This window comes from Hemitrygon akajei, chromosome 23 (assembly GCF_048418815.1).
Source record: "Hemitrygon akajei chromosome 23, sHemAka1.3, whole genome shotgun sequence".
NCBI lineage: Eukaryota > Metazoa > Chordata > Chondrichthyes > Myliobatiformes > Dasyatidae > Hemitrygon > Hemitrygon akajei.
In genome coordinates this window covers 51,256,382-51,275,759 of record NC_133146.1, presented here as the reverse complement: position 1 = coordinate 51,275,759, position 19,378 = coordinate 51,256,382, and the positions used below count along the sequence as shown (strand labels likewise).

Sequence of the window (19,378 nt, the reverse complement as noted above, 5' to 3'; positions counted from 1 at the left end):
TAGATTCACGAGGTTAATTCCTGGGATGTCTGGACTGTCTTACGCAGAGAGGTTAGAGAGACTGGGCTTGTATACGCTGGAATTAAGGAGATTGAGAGGGGATCTGATTGAAACATATAAGATTATTAAGGGATTGGACAAGATAGAGGCAGGAAATATGTTCCAGATGCTGGGAGAGTCCAGTACCAGAGGGCATGGTTTGAGAATAAGGGGTAGGTCATTTAGGACAGAGTTAAGGAAAAACTACTTCTCCCAGAGAGTTGTGGGGGTCTGGAATGCACTGCCTCTGAAGGTAGTGGAGACCAATTCTCTGGATGCTTTCAAGAAGGAGCTAGATAGGTATCTTATGGATAGGGGAATCAAGGGATATGGGGACAATGCAGGAACTGGGTATTGATAGTAGTTGATCAGCCATGATCTCAAAATGGCGGTGCAGGCTCGAAGGGCCGAATGGTCTACTTCTGCACCTATTGTCTATTGTCTAAATTCCTCTCTTGTCAGTTACTGTCTGTTTATAATTTTTCATCTTTTTCTTTAAACTGCCTTCTCCTAATCTGACTGAACTGAGTCTCATTCTGTTCTGGGCTGCAAGAACAGTAATCACCAAAGGAGTTAATTGTTAGGAACCAAACAATGATGTATTGTGTAGAATAGCCAGAGATGCAGGTATGTTAATTATATATATCTTTTGTGACTCAGCAGTGGCGGTGGGAGGGAGAAGTAAGGCACTAGGTTGGGGATTGGGTGTGGGAGAATTGGGTTTTGGCTTATTGAAAGAGTAAAGAATTACATTGTGTTCAAAGTTGTCAGCAAAATTGCCAATATGTCAATAATAACAGTTTGTACTTTTAGTACAGAAAAATGCCTCAAGGTGTTCCACATCATTAGGTAAGAATGAACAGTGAAGAGGCAAATGCAGCATGCAACTGGTGAAAGTGACACTTGGCCCTACTCCTGTTAGTCGTGCTACAGCAGTGCTGGGCATTAGGAAACTAGTTTGTGCATGCTGACTAGAATCTCTTATGACAGGCAGGGCTATCATTTTCAATGTTCTAATCCCAGAAATTACTTGTTACAGCTGGCTACAACTGTTTTGCTGTTTTTTTCTCGTCAGAAAGAATCTAGCACTTTGTGGCACAATTTAAACATGGTTTTGAGATTACCACAGCTGATCTAGAGCAGGACAGAGTTCTGTTGTTAGGAATCTCTATGTATTTTAAGCAAAATCCAACAGTTGCTTCCTTTTCTAAGGAGTTTTTTGCAAGGACTCATCAACAAGAAAATTATAGAAGCTGCTCTGATAGTTTAAATCTTGTCCAGAAATGGTTCAAAGCAGCTGTTTTGTAATGTGGATATCCAGTGGTTTCAGTTTGGGGCATACTTCCATATTTTGTAAATGATGACATGTTTCAGTCCCAGTACTGGGAAGTATTGTATACTGTTTATTTTTATAATGCTCTGCATCTGTGTTCTCTCCTACTTTGTGGCTGTCAAGTCAAACTAAATGACTGTGTAGCAGTATAATATACAGACACTTGTCGTTGTTTTACTAGAAACTGACTCTTCATTTGTGGCCGTAATATATTTGCAAATCAGATTTTTAATTGGTAGAGCAAGGATGGCCGTAATTGGTCACAACAATAGATTTGAGTATGTGGCTTGGGACAAGCAAAGTGCATGTATTATTTACAGTCTTAAGGTAGAGATATGTATGAGATTGTGCATGAATTACTGGCTGTTGAGATGTTGTAGTCTATCTGCTGCCTCAGAGATCTATTGTCTTTTTCTAGTTCAACATTAAGAAAGCAATGTGTCATCAGCTTCCATAATAACCCATCCTTTCCTCGACTGCTGTCTCAAACTCTGTGCAAATCTTTGACACCAATGCATTTCAAAACTGAGTTTCCAAACTCAACTGTGACAAACATTTCCTTTTTTGTTGCAGAACCTTCATTTAAGCCTTTTTAATAACTATCCAAAAGTGATCTTGGATAACTTTTCATCTATAGCTTTGTAGTTTATCCAAAATCTCTGAGTTATTTTTGCCCTTTATCTTTGGCCTCCTGCGAAAGCAAAGTCATAGGCACACATATATAAGTAGGGCACCTAAGAATTTTGCACAGTACTGTATTTGTCAATGTGGAGCGGAGGGCAAGTTTGTAAATCTGACAGGAATGGCGAGGTTGGTGTGCCACAGTGGGGTGTGGGACAGAGAATGAGTGTTGGGGCAGGGAGGGGGTAGTGCAGATTCAGACACTCCCAGCCCGGAGTCACCAGGTAAGGTAATCTGATCCTTACAGAATGTCCTCTGGTGCTTCTCGCTCCCTCCCCTCTCCCTTCCCCTTTTCCCAACCATGATTCCTATCTCCCTGCCCCCTTCCTACTCTCAGTCCACAATAGAGACCCATATGAGAATCAGATTTATCATCACTCATATGCATCGTGAACTACATATACTACAGTACTGTGCAAAGTCTTAGGCATCCTAGCTATCTACAGTATATGTGCCTAAGACTATTGCACAGTACTGTATTCCTGAATTCAGCCATTTGTGCAAACCCAGCCTCTCTGTCCCAACACATGAACAACCCCAGCCTCACCTTGAAAATTGCCTCTCCCTCCTCTAAAATCCTCCCATTGTTCTCTAAATTAGCTTTTACTGTATTACTCCAAAGGAGCTCATATCTTTTCAGTGTGAGCTGTAATACAAAGTCAACATTTTGACGGAGAGGACGCAGAATAACAAATAGGAAATTTTTATCGTAGTACAGCCAGGCATTTCCTGACGCTTAAATATCCAGCAAATTATCACTGTTAACTACTAAAAACTAAACTTGCTGACAATCAGCTCTTGTTTAAGTAATGGATGAAATGAAATGGGTGTTGTAAAGATTCTCATTTTTCATTGGCAACTTCTGGCCATTGGCAGCTAGGTGTGGATCCAAAACCTGCCAGCTCTTTCAGATAATGCATGAAAGAGACCAGAGAAGCCATGACATTGCCAAGCTTGTGATTTTGCTTGAACCTGCTGTTATCCTGTATTTTCAGTATATAATTTCCACTTGAACCCATACCAGGAATGTTCATTCAGCTAGAATTTAAGCAACTTATTTTGTTCATTTATTTTGCTTCTGACCCTGAAATTTTATTTTCGTATTAAGCTGCACTAATATTACGTTTTATTCCCATGGGTGATAATGAATCTAGAGAAATCTCTGGACAAATTGGTTTAGATGTGAGTTTTTTTAGTAAGCAAGCATTTACAGTGATTTGATGGTGTAAGTCAGATGAGCAATAATAACCTTAAGGAAAAGACTTGTACACTGAACACAATTTAGGCAATCTTTAAACGCTGGGTCTGATATGTCTTTCATTATTCCAGCCCAGTCTATTTACAATTAACCTCATATAAGGGGGGAGAAACTTCTTTCCACCATTTGAACTTATAGAAGTTAGATTTTCCATGGCTTAGTGCCAGTTATAAAGGCTGTGACTCCAGTGAAAAGAGTGTTCAAATTTGCCAAGCAAATTTAAAAAGCATCATGCTGCTTTCATGCATTAACACAGAAAGCAGTCTGCCAAATGCATGGAACCTGATATTGCACACGATTATTAGTAACTTATTCTGGACAGAGATTGTCCTCGATTAATAAAGGGAGGCTAACAATCATACCATTAATTTAGTTCAGTATATCTTGGATATAAATGGAAATAAAGATTTGTATGTGAAGATCTTCTTTAGGTGTCTGAGGTATTTCAATACATCTCAAATATAAATTCTCTGAATTTTCTAACCTTTAATTCCTTGTTCTATCAAAGATTTATCTCTGACTACCTTAAATATAACTAATCCTTGACATACAGAGACATTTAAAAACTGCTTGGACTGCTGGAATTGATACACTGTAAGTGAAATATAAAGACACACTGAAACTGTAAGGACCTAGCTGAAAACATAAGGTAAAATAAGTAAAAGATAACAATTTTATCTCATGCTTTCAAGCTCTGATTGGTGCAGAATCACAGTAGTGGATTCCACAGAATAATGCAAAGGAATCGAAGCTGGGTTAGGCTTTGCCACTTGACTCCAGGAAGAGTCCAAAAACAGATCGAGAATTAGATGCACTGACATCTACTACTCAGTGTCTTAACAGATTTACAGCAGTTCCATGCAAGTCCATTGCATGCTGAATGCTGATGGCTTCCCCAAACCTCAAATCTTGCACAAAAGTTTCAGCTAGTTTGCAAACTGTTCACCTAACCTAAAACATTCAACAAACATGGTTTTTCTTTTTAGCTCAGGAGGGAAAATGTTGTCAAGTGTGAGCATTTTGCCACGTTTCCTCTTTTAATTTCCATTTTTTTAAAAAATGGTCCGGTTTTCCATCTGTTTGTATTGGAGTAATAGCCAAGTTTAGATGAAAAGCTCCTGTTCTAGTTTTGAAAAGCTTGTCATCTTCTTTCCATCTGATAACTTGGTTCTTGGTGTAACCTGACTTCTGTGAAGCTCGCCTCCATGATTGGACTGGTTGGTCTGTTAACAGTTATGTCACTCCATGATTGAGTACAGGCACAAATACCTTACACTCTGCTGACAAAGCTGGGCATTGTGCCACTCTCTTATGTATACAGAATGGAAGGTGCTAGTCAAGATGGAAAACACTACAGTCGTATATTGAAATTTGTTTTTCTTGAACAACTGGGACGTAAAGTAAATCTATCTAAAGGTTGGTCAAATGATTAAGCTTTCAAAGGATCAGAATCAGGTTTAATATCTCCTGCATATGTTGTGAAATGTGTTAACTTTGAAGTAGCAGTACATGATAATATAGAAAAATATCCTGTGAATTACAGTAAGCATATATGTATATTAAATAGTTAAATAAGTAGTTCAAAAACAGAAATAAAAAGTAGTGAGGTATTGCTCATGAGCTTAAATCAGGTGGCAGAGGACAAGAACCTGTTCCTGAATCGCTGAGTGTATGCCTTCAGGCTTCTGTACCTCCTTCTTGACTGGTAGCAATGAGAAGTGGGTGGTGGTGGGGTCCTTAATGATGGACACTGCTTTTTTGAGGTACTGCTGCTTGAAGATGCCTCAAAATGAAAAGTATTGACATCCAGCTTTGAACAAAAGCCATTGGAAAGCTTACTTTGGGCTTGGAATGAAACTGACAGAAGCTGCACACTCCTGTGGATATGGCTATGATCTCAGTTCCATTTGCAGTGCCTCGTGTACCTGGCATTGCTCGGTAGAAACAAGCTCTCTGCGTTGAAAAGCATTGCTATTTTGTTGTCTCATGGTTGTGATTTAGGAGGCAATAGATATTACATCTCCCAATAGCTGATTTGGCTATCTGCAGGTTGGGTGCAAATCCACATCAGTCCCAAAATTAATCGTCTTGGTCACAAAAGTAAAGGAATGTGTGCTCACCAGTAAATTTATCTCCACACAGCCTATAATCATTTATAATCCCAGTGAGTAGGTTTGTAATTCCAGTGGGTCGCATAAGCAAATTCTTGTGATTACCACAGGGTTGGATTGTTATCTTTGCAGTTCTGAGACCTGAATTCACAATTTTTGAAATGAAGAGATTAAAGTCTTTCTCATTTGCAGGAGCTGAGCCTTGCAATCAAAGCCTTCCCTTCTATCAAGAAAGGCCCATTTATTTTTTTGTCTCCTCCATCCTCCCTCTTCAATTAAACTTTTTAGCTGAAGGGAAGGTAGAAGCTGCCAGGTGAACGAAGTCACATACTGTTGCCTTTTTTTGCTCTTTAAGGTTCTCCCCAGATCTCTACTAAGCCTCTTCAGCCATGAGAAACCAAGAGGTGCCTAATAAAATTATATGAAAGTTGGTGTTTGGAGTCTGGTTCTTTAAAGGGTTAACCATTTGCCATGGAGACATATATTCAATCAATCTTGTCTAGTTATAGAGGTTAACAACCACCCATACAGAGCAAATTAGGATTTTCAAATGTAGAGGTAGGTTTGCCATCTGTCTTGGTCACAGTTGAAGCCTGAAGTTTTGTTAGGAGCTCAGCCGACTTTGAGGTTCTCTCACGTAATGTTGAGTAGTTCTAACTTGCCTTAAAGGTAGCTAAAAACATGTTGGCATATTTCTGCAAAAATGAAAATCTCACGCTGCTGTTTTGTTACTGGAACCAAATGTGTTGTTAATGAATCTTAAAGATACCATGCAACTGGCCTATATAGCTGAGGATGCTACTCTGAAAAAAGTTTAACTACCCTTAACTTTGAAATTTCGGAGATGGCCCCACATGCATGTTCTCAGCAACCTATCTCTACAATTCTGTTCCAGAGTACTGAAGCAACTGCCTTTCAGAATCTCAAAACCTTTGTGGGATCCCTTCATTCTGTGTTCCAAAAGTGCACGATGATCTCATTTCCTCAAGTCTTCACTCTGCTATAATTGATTTTTCCACTAACCCTGTATTTTTAGATCATTATCTCCTCAATGCTTTTTGTGTTCTGTGATGTATATTAGCTGAACCTAGTGCCTTTTCTCTTTTCCACTTGATTTTGTACGGTATCACAATCAGGTTAGTATCACTGGCATATGTCGTGAAGTTTTTTGTTTGGCAACAGCAGTACAGTGCAATACACAAAATTACTATGTTAAAATAAGAAGTGCGAAGGAAGTATAATGAAGTAATTTTAATGGGTTCATGTACCATTCAGAAATCTAATGGCAGAGGGGAAGAAGTTGTTCTTAAAACATTGAACGTGGGTCTTCGTGCTCCTAAACCTCCTACCTGCTGGTAGTAATGAAAAGAGTTCATGTCCTGGATGGTGAGGGTTCTTTATAATGGACACTGTCTTCTTGAGGCACAGTCTCTTGAAAATGTCCTCGGTAGCAGGGAGGCTTGTGGCCACGATGAAAGTGATTGAGTCTACAGCCCTTTGCACCTCTTGTGGTTCTCTGCATTGGAGGCTCCCTCTGTACAATGCAACCAGTCAGAATGCGCTCCACAGTACCTCTGCAGAAATTTGCAAGAGACTTTAGTGACGTACCATATGTCTTCAAACTCCTAATGAAGTAGAGCTGCAGGTGTGCCTTTGTGAATGCATTGATGTGTTGGGCCCAGGATACATCATCTGAGATGCTGGTGTGCAGGAACTTGAAGCGGCTCACCCTTTCCAACACGGACACCTAAACGAGGACTGTGTTGCTCGCAAAATCCCCTTCCTGAAGCCCACAATCAATTGCTTGGTCTTGCTGACATTGAGTGTGAGATTGTTGTTGCACCACCGCTCAACCAGTCAATCTATCTCACTCCTATACACCTCCTCATCATCATCTGAGATTCTGCCAACAACAGTCGAGTCATCAGTGAATTTATAGATGGTCATTGATCTGTGCCCAGCCATATAGTCATGAGTGTGAGCAGTGGGCTAAACATGTGTCCTTGAGATGCCTCTTGTTGATTGCCAGTGAGGAGGAAATGTTATTAATAATCCACACTGACTGTTCTCCCAATAAATTTCAAAGTCCTTTTATTATTAAAATATGTATGCCATAGGCAACCTGAAGAGCCGTCTTCTTGCAAGCAGCCAAAAAACAAAGAAACACCGTAGAATTGATGAAAACCCCCACAGCCGAAAGAGTCAAGTATTCAATTGACAAAAAAAGGAAACAAAAAAACGGTGAAAAAAAGAATAGTTAACAAGTAATACACAGAACATGAACCACAGGGTCACCGAAAGTGAGTTCACAGCCACGGGGCCAGTTCAGTGCTGCAGCCGGTCCAGGAGCCCAATGGCTGCAGGCCATAGCTGCAGAGTTGATTCAGCAAGTGAGCTGAATGCCAGTCAGTCTTTCGCCCTCGGCCTTGACGCCTTAATCTTTTTAGTCTGGCTCAGTATTTTAATTGCCTAAACATTGATTTGTTTTTCATTCTCGGGCCTGGACCACGCCCCATCAATCTGGCCAAAGGTTTAAATCCGGCCTGGAGTCCACTCCAGCAATGGCCACTGCAGCTGTACCTGCATTCTTGAGAGTCCCGTTTGCAAATATTTCAGGATACCACAAAAACGCCAAGTCGTACAGACGGTTCAAAGGCACAACTTCCAAAGGGAGATTACAGGATTCAGATTGCAGTGATTGTAGACCAGAATAAATATATTTTGTTTAATTGTTAGTAGTTTGATTAGTTGTCCGAAAAATGTCACTGTGTCTCACCAGCGCCATCTTGGTAGAAGAGCCAAAGGAAGTCAAGTATTCAGTTGTATGGAGATATTTGTCTCCACTACAGGCTTTTGTGCATTCACCTTAGTTACCCTAATAATGTAAAATCTTACAGTTGGATTCCTTTGTGAGTGCTGATTGAATGTTTTTGCCATTCACACATCCACAAATACCAAAAGGCACCATTTGCTATTGTGGTCTACCTTTCTCTGTCCATTCTTATTCCTTAAATTATAAAGTCCCTTTAATGCTTAATGCAAGTCACCTTTACCACTCACTTTATGTTTATCCGTTTTTCTGCTTTGCTTTCGTATCTTATGTTATCATTCCATATTTGTGTCCAATTTAAAAACACAATCTCCCTTTTTGCTCCAGTCTCTATTCTCAGAGGATTTACTGTTGTATTCCCTCATATTGAATGGAGTGACATTGCAGTATTGATGTGCTAGATATGCACTATAACTCATAACAGAAAGTTATGGAAACTGGTATCAGTTCTAAGTATCCTTTGTGATAAAAGTACATTACATTCAATCCACCTTGGTTGCATTGGGGATTTTGTTGAGCAGAAAATAAAAGGTTAGGTTGAATTAAATGAAATGGGCTGTATAAAGAAGACTGCTATAGGTACCTTGCAAATAGATTAAGTGCAATTTTCCAATTGTTGGGTGTGGGATAAGAGGAAGGAGAAGTGTGTTAATAAGATTTGTTAGTTATTTACACATCAGGGGTGACTAACTTTGTTTTACTGCCTAAGTGGTATGATTTTTATATCATTAAATTTACTCGCCAAATTTGAAACCAGGTCTGTCTTTCTTGGAGACAGCTAGATTCCAGGGAGTGCAAACTTGACAGTGGGTCTGGAGCTTCACCAGGACGCCGATGAATGTGAGAGACAGATGATCCCAGTGAGGTGTGACATACGATCTATGCAATTAACATGAACGAAGTTTATGATCTCTGATCCTCTTTTAACACCAATCCCAACACCCCACCACCCCACCCCACTCCCACCAATTACCGGGCCATAACACTGAATTATGCTGAGGGTCTGCCAACATTACAAGATTGCCTTGGAGTCTCTGGTGATTAACAATAAATTTCTTGGACACTTTTGGCACGAGCATTCCAAAAACCTTGTCAAACGCTGACACCATCATGCGTTTGATTACAGGTCTGCCCTGTTAGTTAAAAAACTACAGTTCAGCAAGAGATGATACAGAACTGGAGCAGCAATTGTTTTCCAAATGGAATCGGATATATCAGTGTTTAGTATGAAAGCAATGTAACATTAATTATTGGGACACATAAAACTAGTTCAGTTCTTCCAATGCATTGATCATGGATAATTCATACTGGACGTGCTCATCTGATATTTAGTTGTGTGAGATGGTGCTGCTTGGAAGATGATGTTAATCTAAGATTTAACTGTTTAAGAGGTATAAAGGAGTACGTATATGCTCTTAGATAATATCATTTTGCGGTTTCCTTTACCATCTGGTTGGTTTTCTTGAAACTGTCACCTACTCCAATTTTTTTTTTGTTGTTGTCGAAACAAGCTGAAGCTCTTTACCACTCACTGTAGTTGCACAGTGCTAGTGCATCAGAGAGGAGGAAGTATGTCAGCAGTCTGTTCAAAGCAGTCAGCGTTTACTGTGCCGCCCGCCGACTGGCGATTCAGAGAGAGAAAATGGTTTGTTTGGATTGATTTCTATACTAAGGGCTTAATTCCATATAACAAGTTGTGTATCCATGATATTTTTAATTGTCTTTGCTGACAATTCTGCTCCTTAGTTAGGGATAGATTTTCTATTATTTTACTGCAAATGGGTGTGATCATGCTTTGATTTTAAGATGATAGGTAGTGAAACATCCAATACAGTTCCCTGTGCATTCTTCAGAAACCTCAAAGTTCAAAGTAGACTTTATTATCGAAGTGCATACGTGTCATCACATGCAAGCCTGAGATTCTTTTTCCTGCAGGCATACTCAGCAAATCTGTAGAACAGTAACTGTAAATAGGATCAATGAAAGAGCATAGAAGACAACAAACTGTGCAAATGCAGACATAAGTAAACAAAAAGTGCATGAAATAGCAGGATAAAGAGTCCTCAAAATGAGGTCATTGGTTGTGGGAACACCAAAAATAGAATGAGTGTAATTATCCTCTTTTGGCAAGAGCGGGATGGATGAGAGGTAGTAACTGTTGCTGAACCTGGTGATGCAAGTCCTGAGACACATGTACCTTCTTCCTGATGGCAGCAGCAAGAAAAGAGCATGACCCGGGTGGTGAGGATCTCCCTTGAACTCGTGTTACGTGCCACAGTTACAGATGTGCCGAGTTCTTCAACATGGACATCAGTTATACCAAGAACTGATATTTATTCATATTCTTTGTACAACTTATACTCTTTCAAGAAATAGATATCTAGGACTGTACAAAATCAGTCAGGTCATCAATGTGTTGCTGCTGGGTAATGCATTCTGTGTAGTTCTCTTGCTTTCAGCCATTTCAATCCATAATTGTGTATGAAAAGTAGGAACAGGTTCTTTAGAAATAAGTGCACCATTATCAATACTAAATGTGTGAAAGTATGTAAGTATTGGTTCTTTAATACTGAGCAAGGATACTCCATACATCAATAAAGGGGCAAAATTAATCTGGGTGGCAATGGTTCAATCTCAGTTCTCATTGCATATTCATGGTTGAACAGTACAATGTCACCGAGAACTGCTTCACAGTGACAGGAATGGGGATCAAGTGATGGTGTTGCTGTGAATGCTTTTGTAAGCCACAAGCCAGTTTTGCCTCTGTTGACATTTCTGATAAAGTTTTTAAAAATCTTGCCTTTTATAAGAGAGTTTTACCACAAAACTCCTATCATAATGTTCAGCTTGAAAGTTAATTTTGTTCATGTTCTTTGATGTTGTCTACACTCATCCACTTGTAGGTTCCTCAGTTCAACTACCAACTCGGACTAATGGACATACAAGACAAATTGTCTAGACTTGTGCTAATACTGAGAATGTACTCATTTTGTAAAAGCCTGTTTAGAGAAAAGGGCCCCTTGGCCTACTGAATGCCTTCTGACCTTTTGCTGATCTATATGAATCCCATTTTCCCACATTAGGACCACGTTCTTGTATGCCTTACTATTTTAGGTGTCTATCTAATACCTCTTAAATGTAGCTATTGTATTTGGTTCCACCATCAGCATGGCAGCATGTTCTACAAATCAATCACTCAATCACATATCAATCGGTCCTTCCTCTGACCCTCAGTGTTATGCCCTCTATTTTTAATATCATAAGGATAAAACTATCTACCTTATTTATCCTCTCCTGACCTCAGTGGTTGGGAAGATGTTGGAGTCAATTGTTAAGGTTAAGTTTATGGAGTGCTTGGTGACACAGGACAAGATAGGACAGAGTGAGCATGGTTTCCTTAAGGGGATGTAGTAGATGTTGTATATTTGGACTTTCATAAGGCCTTTGACAATGTGCCACACATGAGGCTGCTTACCAAGTTAAGAGCCCATGCTATTACAGGAAAGTTACTGGCATGGTTAGACCAATGGCTGATTGGCAGGAGGCAGCGAGTGGGAATAGAAGGATCCTTTTCTGGTTGTCTGCCAGTGACTACTGGTGTTCTGCAGGGGTTGATGAAGGTCCAGACAAGGAACGGTTGACAGCTCTAGGTCTGTGCTCGCTGGAATTTAGACAAATGAGGGGGGAATCTTATTTAAACCTTTCAAATGTTGAAAGACCTAGACAGAGAAGATGTGGAAATGATGTTTCCCATGGTGGGAAAGTCTAGGACAAGAGGGCACACCCTCAGGATAGAGAGGCACCCATTTAAAACAGAGATGTGAACAAATTACTTTAGCCAGATAGTGGTGATTTTGTGAAATTTATTATCTCAGGCAGCTGAGGGGGCCAGGTCATTGGATGCATTTAAGGCAGAGTTTGATAGGTTCTTGATTGGACACAGCATCAAAGATTATGGGGAGAAGGCCAGAGAGTGGGGCTAAGGAGGGGAGAAAAGGATCCACCATGATTGAATGGTGGAGTAAATGTATGAACCAAATGGTATAATTCTGCTCCTATGTCTTATGGTCTCTCCTAATTTTATATACTTATATCAGGTCAACTTCTCAGACTCCTTAACTCCAAGAAAATCAAGCCTACTCTATCCAGTCTCTCCCCATAACTAAACTCATCTAGTCCAGCAAAATCTCCTCTGCACTCCCTCCAATATAATCACATCAGTTCTATATTGTGTGACAAATAGGCTAAGTACAGCCTAACAAGTGTTTTGTATCTTAACATCTCAACTCTGTTTTCAATGCCTGATTTATGAAGGCAAACGTGCCATGCGCCTTCACCACCTTATCAATCAGTGTTGCCACTCTCAGGAAACTAACGACTTGGATCCCCCGTTCAGCATTCCTTAGTGACCTACAATTTACTGTATATTTGACTTCCCAAAATATGTCACATTACCCTTGAAGATATTAAATTCCATTTGGCAATGCACAACCCATTGTCATACAGAACCAAAGCAGGCTTTTCCCAGGCTGAAAATCAAGCACCCATGACACTAATCCTACACTAATCTCATTTTATTCTGGCAAAATTCCTATTAACTTCATCGACCTACATGGTAGGGGTATTTTGGCTTCCCTTGTCCAAACTGACTCTGATGTCTATCTATGCTAATCGTGCATTAGGCTGTATCCCTCTGTATCTTTCTCATATAAATCCCTGTCTAAGTGTCTTTAAAACATTGTAATCTTTACTGCCTCTACCACAGCCTCTAGCAGCTCATTCCAGATATTCACCACCTTTGCATGAAAAACCAACACCTCAGAACTTCTTTTAATTTTTCTCCCTCTCACTTTAAACCATGCCCTATAGTTCCAAATAGAGGTGCCCTAGGGAAAAAAAAGACTCTGACTATCAGTCTTATCTCTACCCCTGATAATTATTAAATCTTTAGAATATTAATTCAACATACAATTTTCATGACTAGTATCAAAGAGGGGGAAAAAGCTTTCCCATTTAACCGAATTTTATAGTGGGGCGGCAGGGTAGCGTAGTGGTTAGCACTACACTTTACAGTGCCAGCAACCCTGGTTTGATCCCCGCCGCTGCCTGTAAGCAGATTGTACATTCTCCCCGTGACTGAATGGGTTTCCTCCCACAGTCCAAAGACGTACCGGTTGGTAGGTTAATTGGTTATTGTAAGTTGTCCCGTGATTAGGCTAGGGTTAAATTGAGAGATTGCTGGGTGGCATGGCTCGAAGGGCCGGAAGGACCTACTCTGCATTGTATTTCAATCACTCAATAACCAACTAACAAGACAGATAGAAAGAACGGACCACTCAGTTAACGGTTGGGATCCGTGGCATAAAAAAGATTGTGAACCCCTGCTCTAGAATCTCAGCCCTCGGTGTACTAAATTCCAATGATAGCTATCCCGTCTCTATAACTTCAGCCCTCTATTTCAGGCAGGATCCTGTTGAATCTCTTCTGCACTCTCTCTGTTTCTACCACATTCCTCTTGTACTGTGGCTACCAAAATTGCACACAATATCCCAATATTGTTTGGAGAAAGTTATAGATCATTTATAGAATCGTCTGAAATTATGAGAAGCCTAGATAAGGAGGATGGTACCAGTCTTCTCCCCACAGTTAGTTAGTTACTGCCCATTGTGCCACTGGTGTTTAGGGCAGCAATGAAGGTCCTCTGTCTCTGTCTGTCCTTGGCCACTCAAATGTAGAAAGACTCTTCATTGCTGTTTCAGTAATAGTTTTATTTTACCAGCCAAAGTTCTTAGCCCTGAGCTGAACTCACAGAACTGGAGGACTGATGGACCACTCTTAGTCTGGCCTCTTCCCTTTTGCGTGTTTGGCATAAGTGGCCCTATCAAGAGCCAAAGTATAAAGCCCTGATTCCAGCCAACGTAGCTGCTGGGTCACTGAACCACACAAGTGACCAAACCCAATGGCGAGATTGTGGTCCTCTTGGAGTTTACTCTAGGGTAGAGGAGTCCAAGAGTAAGCAGATAGGTATAAGGTGAGAGTGGAAAGATTTAAAAGGGACCTGAGAGGTAACCTTGTCATGAAGAGTGGTAAGCATATGAAATGAGCTCCCAATGTAAGTGGTTGAGGCAGTATATAGTACCATTTAATAAGCACTTGGATTAGTACATGGAGGGCTGGGGCTTGGAGGGATATAGGGCCAAATGCAATAAATTGGGACTAGCTGGGTGGGCACCATAATCAACATGGTTGCCTGTATCCTTGCTGTATGACTCTATGACTGTTTGCTGTATAGCCCAGGGATCAAAGTGTTGCATAAATACAAATTGATATCCTCAGAAGCAAACAAAGAAAAATAGTATTTACATAGAACATAGAACAGTACAGCAGATTACAGGCCCTTCGGCCCACAATGTTGTGCCGACCCTCAAACCCTGCCTCCCATATAACCCCCCACCTTAAATTCCTCCATATACCTGTCTAGTAGTCTCTTAAACTTCACTAGTCTGTCTGCCTCCACCACTGACTCAGGCAGTACATTCCACGCACCAACCACTCTCTGAGTGGAAAAACCTTCCTCTAATATCCCCCTTAAACTTCCCTCCCCTTCCCTTAAAGCCATGTCCTCTTGTACTGGGCAGTGGTGCCCTGGGGAAGAGGTGCTGGCTGTCCACTCTGTCTATTCCTCTTAATATCTTGTACACCTCTATCATGTCTCCTCTCATCCTCCTTCTCTCCAAAGAGTAAAGCCCTAGCTCCCTTAATCTCTGATCATAATCCATACTCTCTAAACCAGGCAGCATCCTGGTAAATCTCCTCTGTACCCTTTCCAATGCTTCCACATCCTTCCTATACTGAGGCGACCAGAACTGGACACAGTACTCCAAGTGTGGCCTAACTAGGGTTTTATAGAGCTGCATCATTACATCGCGTCTCTTAAACTCTATCCCTTGACTTATGAAAGCTAACACCCCATAAGCTTTCTTAACTACCCTATCTACCTGTGAGGCAACTTTCAGGGATCTGTGGACATGTACCCCCAGATCCCTCTGCTCCTCCACACTACCAAGTATCCTGCTATTTACTTTGTACTCTGCCTTGGAGTTTGTCCTTCCAAAGTGTACAACCTCACACTTCTCTGGGTTGAACTCCATCTGCCACTTCTCAGCCCACTTCTGCATCCTATCAATGTCTCTCTGCAATCTTCAACCATCCTCTACACTATCTACAACACCACCAACCTTTGTGTCGTCTGCAAACTTGCCAACCCACCCTTCTACCCCCACATCCAGGTCATTAATAAAAATCACAGAAAGTAGAGGTCCCATAACAGATCCTTGTGGGACACCACTAGTCACAACCCTCCAATCTGAATGTACTCCCTCCACCACGACCCTCTGCCGTCTGCAGGCAAGCCAATTCTGAATCCACCTGGCCAAACTTCCCTGGATCCCATGCCTTCTGACTTTCTGAATAATTTGAAGAAGAACTGGCTGAAATTGTGTCTTAACTGTGATCTATCTTTATCAACAATTACAACCTATTTTGCATGCTGAATATATGATAAACTCAGGCTTGATGGATTATTTTTAATGAATTGTTTTACTATGTCTAGGTACCAAATTATTTTTTTGTGTGATTTAATTTGCAGGCCATGTGATGAACAGCACCCAACAGTGAAGGCAGATGGGTACGTAGACAACTTAGCACAAGCAGTCACAATCCTTCTCAAACACCTACAACAGTAATTTGAATCTGATTTCAAAGAATCATCTGGCAAAGAGTTGGGAAGTCATTAGAAATGGACAAATTCATCTACTGTCTGGTGCTGAAATGAACATTAACTGTTGAGGTTTCATGACCTTACAGAATTAGCTCTACTCTGTGGCATTTACTGTGAATACCGTATTAACTTATGAAATAATACATATGTTTGTTAATAAGCAATGAATACTTGAATTAAAATAGTGTACAAATTGGTTTAGTGTTTACACAGTACATAATGATGTACAGTGTACAGTCAAGTAGATGGCTAAAATCAAGACATCTGTAAATTTTACTGCAATATTCGATAAATATAATTTGAATCTGAGTTTCAGGTTTATCACTTCAATCAAATTCTCTCACACCGAGTGTTAACTAGAGCTTACCGTGATCAGGTCAAATGCTCAAGTAATGAGAACGTATTAATTTATTTTGAAGATATCTATTATGTGGTGGTACTGTGAGCTAATTGATAATGTATAACCCAGAATAAGATAATTTCATTTGTAGATCTGAGTTTGAATTGTGCCTAATGCTAATAATCACTCCTGATGGAGAAAATAATCGTTTCTCAGTCTGTTAAAATCTAATCCCCAAGGAGCATGAACTCAGAAATCACTGGAGCAAATTTGGCACAAAAATCCACACAGTGAGCCATATCCCTGGGCTAGAGTAAGTAATTTAGTACAGCTTGGATTCATTTTCATATATTTAGCTTAAAAAATACAAGGTAAAACTACAACATGGTAATTTTATCTGGTGTGATCTTAAAAGCTAATAGTTGCAGAATTAACTGGCATTGTTCAGAGTAACTCTACAATACAAACTTTAGTGCTATTAAGTTCACATGCAGAATTGATGATTTAAAGTTCTGTAGAGGAAAATAAATGTATTGAGAACATTTGCTTGAAATTTTGTGAGTGATTTTTAATTAGTTTAGTGTGGACAAGGCATCAGCAAATTCTGATAAATTGGTTTCTTGACACCTCCTGTGTTCACAGCTAACTTCGATAATCAAACCCCATGATGTGAAACTTAAGCACTCTCATTTACTTCACATTCAAGATTGCAAACTTTGGATTAAAATTACTTTAGTACTGATTCAGTCACTCTGGAACTTGTATGGGATTTTCACCATTTACTTTGATCGCCAAACAGGAAGTTAAGCATATTTACAGATTAAACCCATAATAAAATGTATTTTCAAATATTCCGTGATTACAATGGTGCAAAATTAACAACAGACTGATGTTAAGCATAATTGTATTTAGAAAATAACAAAGAATGAGGTATTTTTCTTGGACCCATTTCCTTTTTACACTCTACGATAAACAACAAAACTTCTTCATTTGGTTGTGTCTGGCAGATCCGCTACTCTTTCCTCACTTCGTTGAAATTAATTTTTTGGGGGGAGGGGTGAAGTCAGAAGTGAAGAAATCACTAACAGGTTTCCATTTGTGGTGTAAATAGAACAATCCAAGTGGTGAAGAAGTAATGGAGGCTTGCCTTTATTACTGGAGCCACTGAATTCAAGAGTTGAGAAGTTATGCTGCAGTTTTATGGAACTCAAGTTAGGCTGCATCTAGAGTTTTGTATACATTTCTGGTCACTACGTTGTAGGATAGACGTTGAGATGTTGAGGAGAGAGCGTAGAAGAGATTTTCCATGATACGGTTGAGGTTAGAAGGCATTACCTAGTGGATTAGCTTGTAAAGCACACAAAATGTTGAGGAATTCAGCAGGCTCGGCAGCATCTGTGGAAAAGAGTACAGTCAAAGTTTCATGCTGAGATCTTTCAGCAGGACTGTTGCCCATCCAGCATCTTGTGTGTGTTGCTTGGATCCCCAGCATCTGCAGATTTTCTCTTGTTTGTGATTGGACAAACTTGTGTTGTTTTTTCTGAATTGGCAGAGGTTGAGGGGAGAACTGATGGATGTTCATAAGGTTACGAGAGGCATTAGATGGAGGAGACAACCAATATCTTTTTCCCAAGGTTGAAATGTACTAGAGGGAAAGAGAATAAGTACAACCGGTAAGTGTGGGACAAGATTTTTTTACACAGAGGAGTGGTAGGTTTCTGGGACACGCTGCTAGGGGTGGTAGTGCAGGTAAAAATTTTTAAAACTAAAGAACTGATTATTGACTGTAGGAGGAAGAAACCAGAGGTCCATGAGCCAGTCCTCATTAGGGGATTGGAGATGGAGAGGGTCAGTAATTCCCTTGTCAGCATCATATAAAATGATCTTGCGCTGAATGAGACTGGTTGCATTACAGATTGGTATGGAAACTTCAATGCCCATAAATGAAAAAGTGTCCAGAAAGTGGAGGAGACAGCCCTGTCCATCATGGGCAAAGCCCTTCTCACTATCCCACCACTGAGCACATCTACAAAGAATGCTGCCACAAGAAAGAAGCAATCATCATCAAAGACCCCCAACATTCTTCTCACTGCGGCCATCGTGAAGGAGGTACTGGAGCCTGAGGTCCCACACCACTTGGTTCAGGAACAGTTATTACACTTTAACTATCAGGCTCCTAAACCAGCATGGATAATTTCACTCACCTCAACTCTGAACTGATTCCACAATCTATGGACTTACTTTCAAGGACGCTACAACTCTTGTTCTCAGAATTATTTACTTACTTATTATTTTTTGTTTGCAGTTTGTCTTTTGCATATTGGTTGTTTGTCAGTCCTTATAGTTTTTCATTGATTCTATTTCTCTGTTCTACTGTGACTACCTGCAAGAAAATGTATACAGTAACATATTTGTACTTTGATAATAAACTTTGAACTTTGAGATTGTCAGAATGAGGTTTAATATCACCAGCACATGTCATGAAACTTGATATTATGTGGCACCAGTACATTGCTACACATGATAATAAAAACTGTGAAATATAAATTAAATTAAATGAGTAGTGTAAAAGAAGTAGTGAGGTGGTGTTCATGGGTTCAATGTCAATTCAGAAATCTGGTGGCAGAGGGAAAAAAGCTGTTCATGTACCTCCTCCCTGATGTTAGCAATAAGAAGAGTACATGTCCTGGGTGATCGGGGTCCTTAATGATGAATGCCACTTCTTTGAAGCATCGCTCCTTTCTTTTTTCTTTTTAAATCTTTTTATTAATTTTAAACAAACATAAATGAAACATCAATACAGAGAGTTTGAAAGCACATAATTAATAGGTTAAGTATACATTCATACAGATGATAATCCATATATAGTAACCTCCCAAACTCATAGTAATTGCGAAAAAGGGAGTAAATAAAAAGAAAAAATCCCCAAAAAAGAAGAGAGAAGAAAAACAAAACCTAACCAACATGAGCCATTGCATTATGTCAAATATACACAGTAGCATCAAT

The 19,378-nt window shown here is 40.0% G+C and overlaps 1 protein-coding gene across 1 annotated transcript in view; it reads left to right on the top strand.

Annotated features, from left to right (window-relative positions):
- The window catches only part of lhpp (phospholysine phosphohistidine inorganic pyrophosphate phosphatase), a 110,439-nt gene extending 91,625 nt beyond the window's left edge, over nt 1-18,814 (top strand). The window contains exon 7 of the mRNA XM_073027626.1: nt 15,901-18,814. Within this exon, the coding sequence (XP_072883727.1) occupies nt 15,901-15,997 (97 nt within the window). The 3' untranslated portion in view covers nt 15,998-18,814. The remainder of the gene's footprint in view (nt 1-15,900) is intronic.
- Nucleotides 18,815-19,378: the final 564 nt, after the last annotated feature.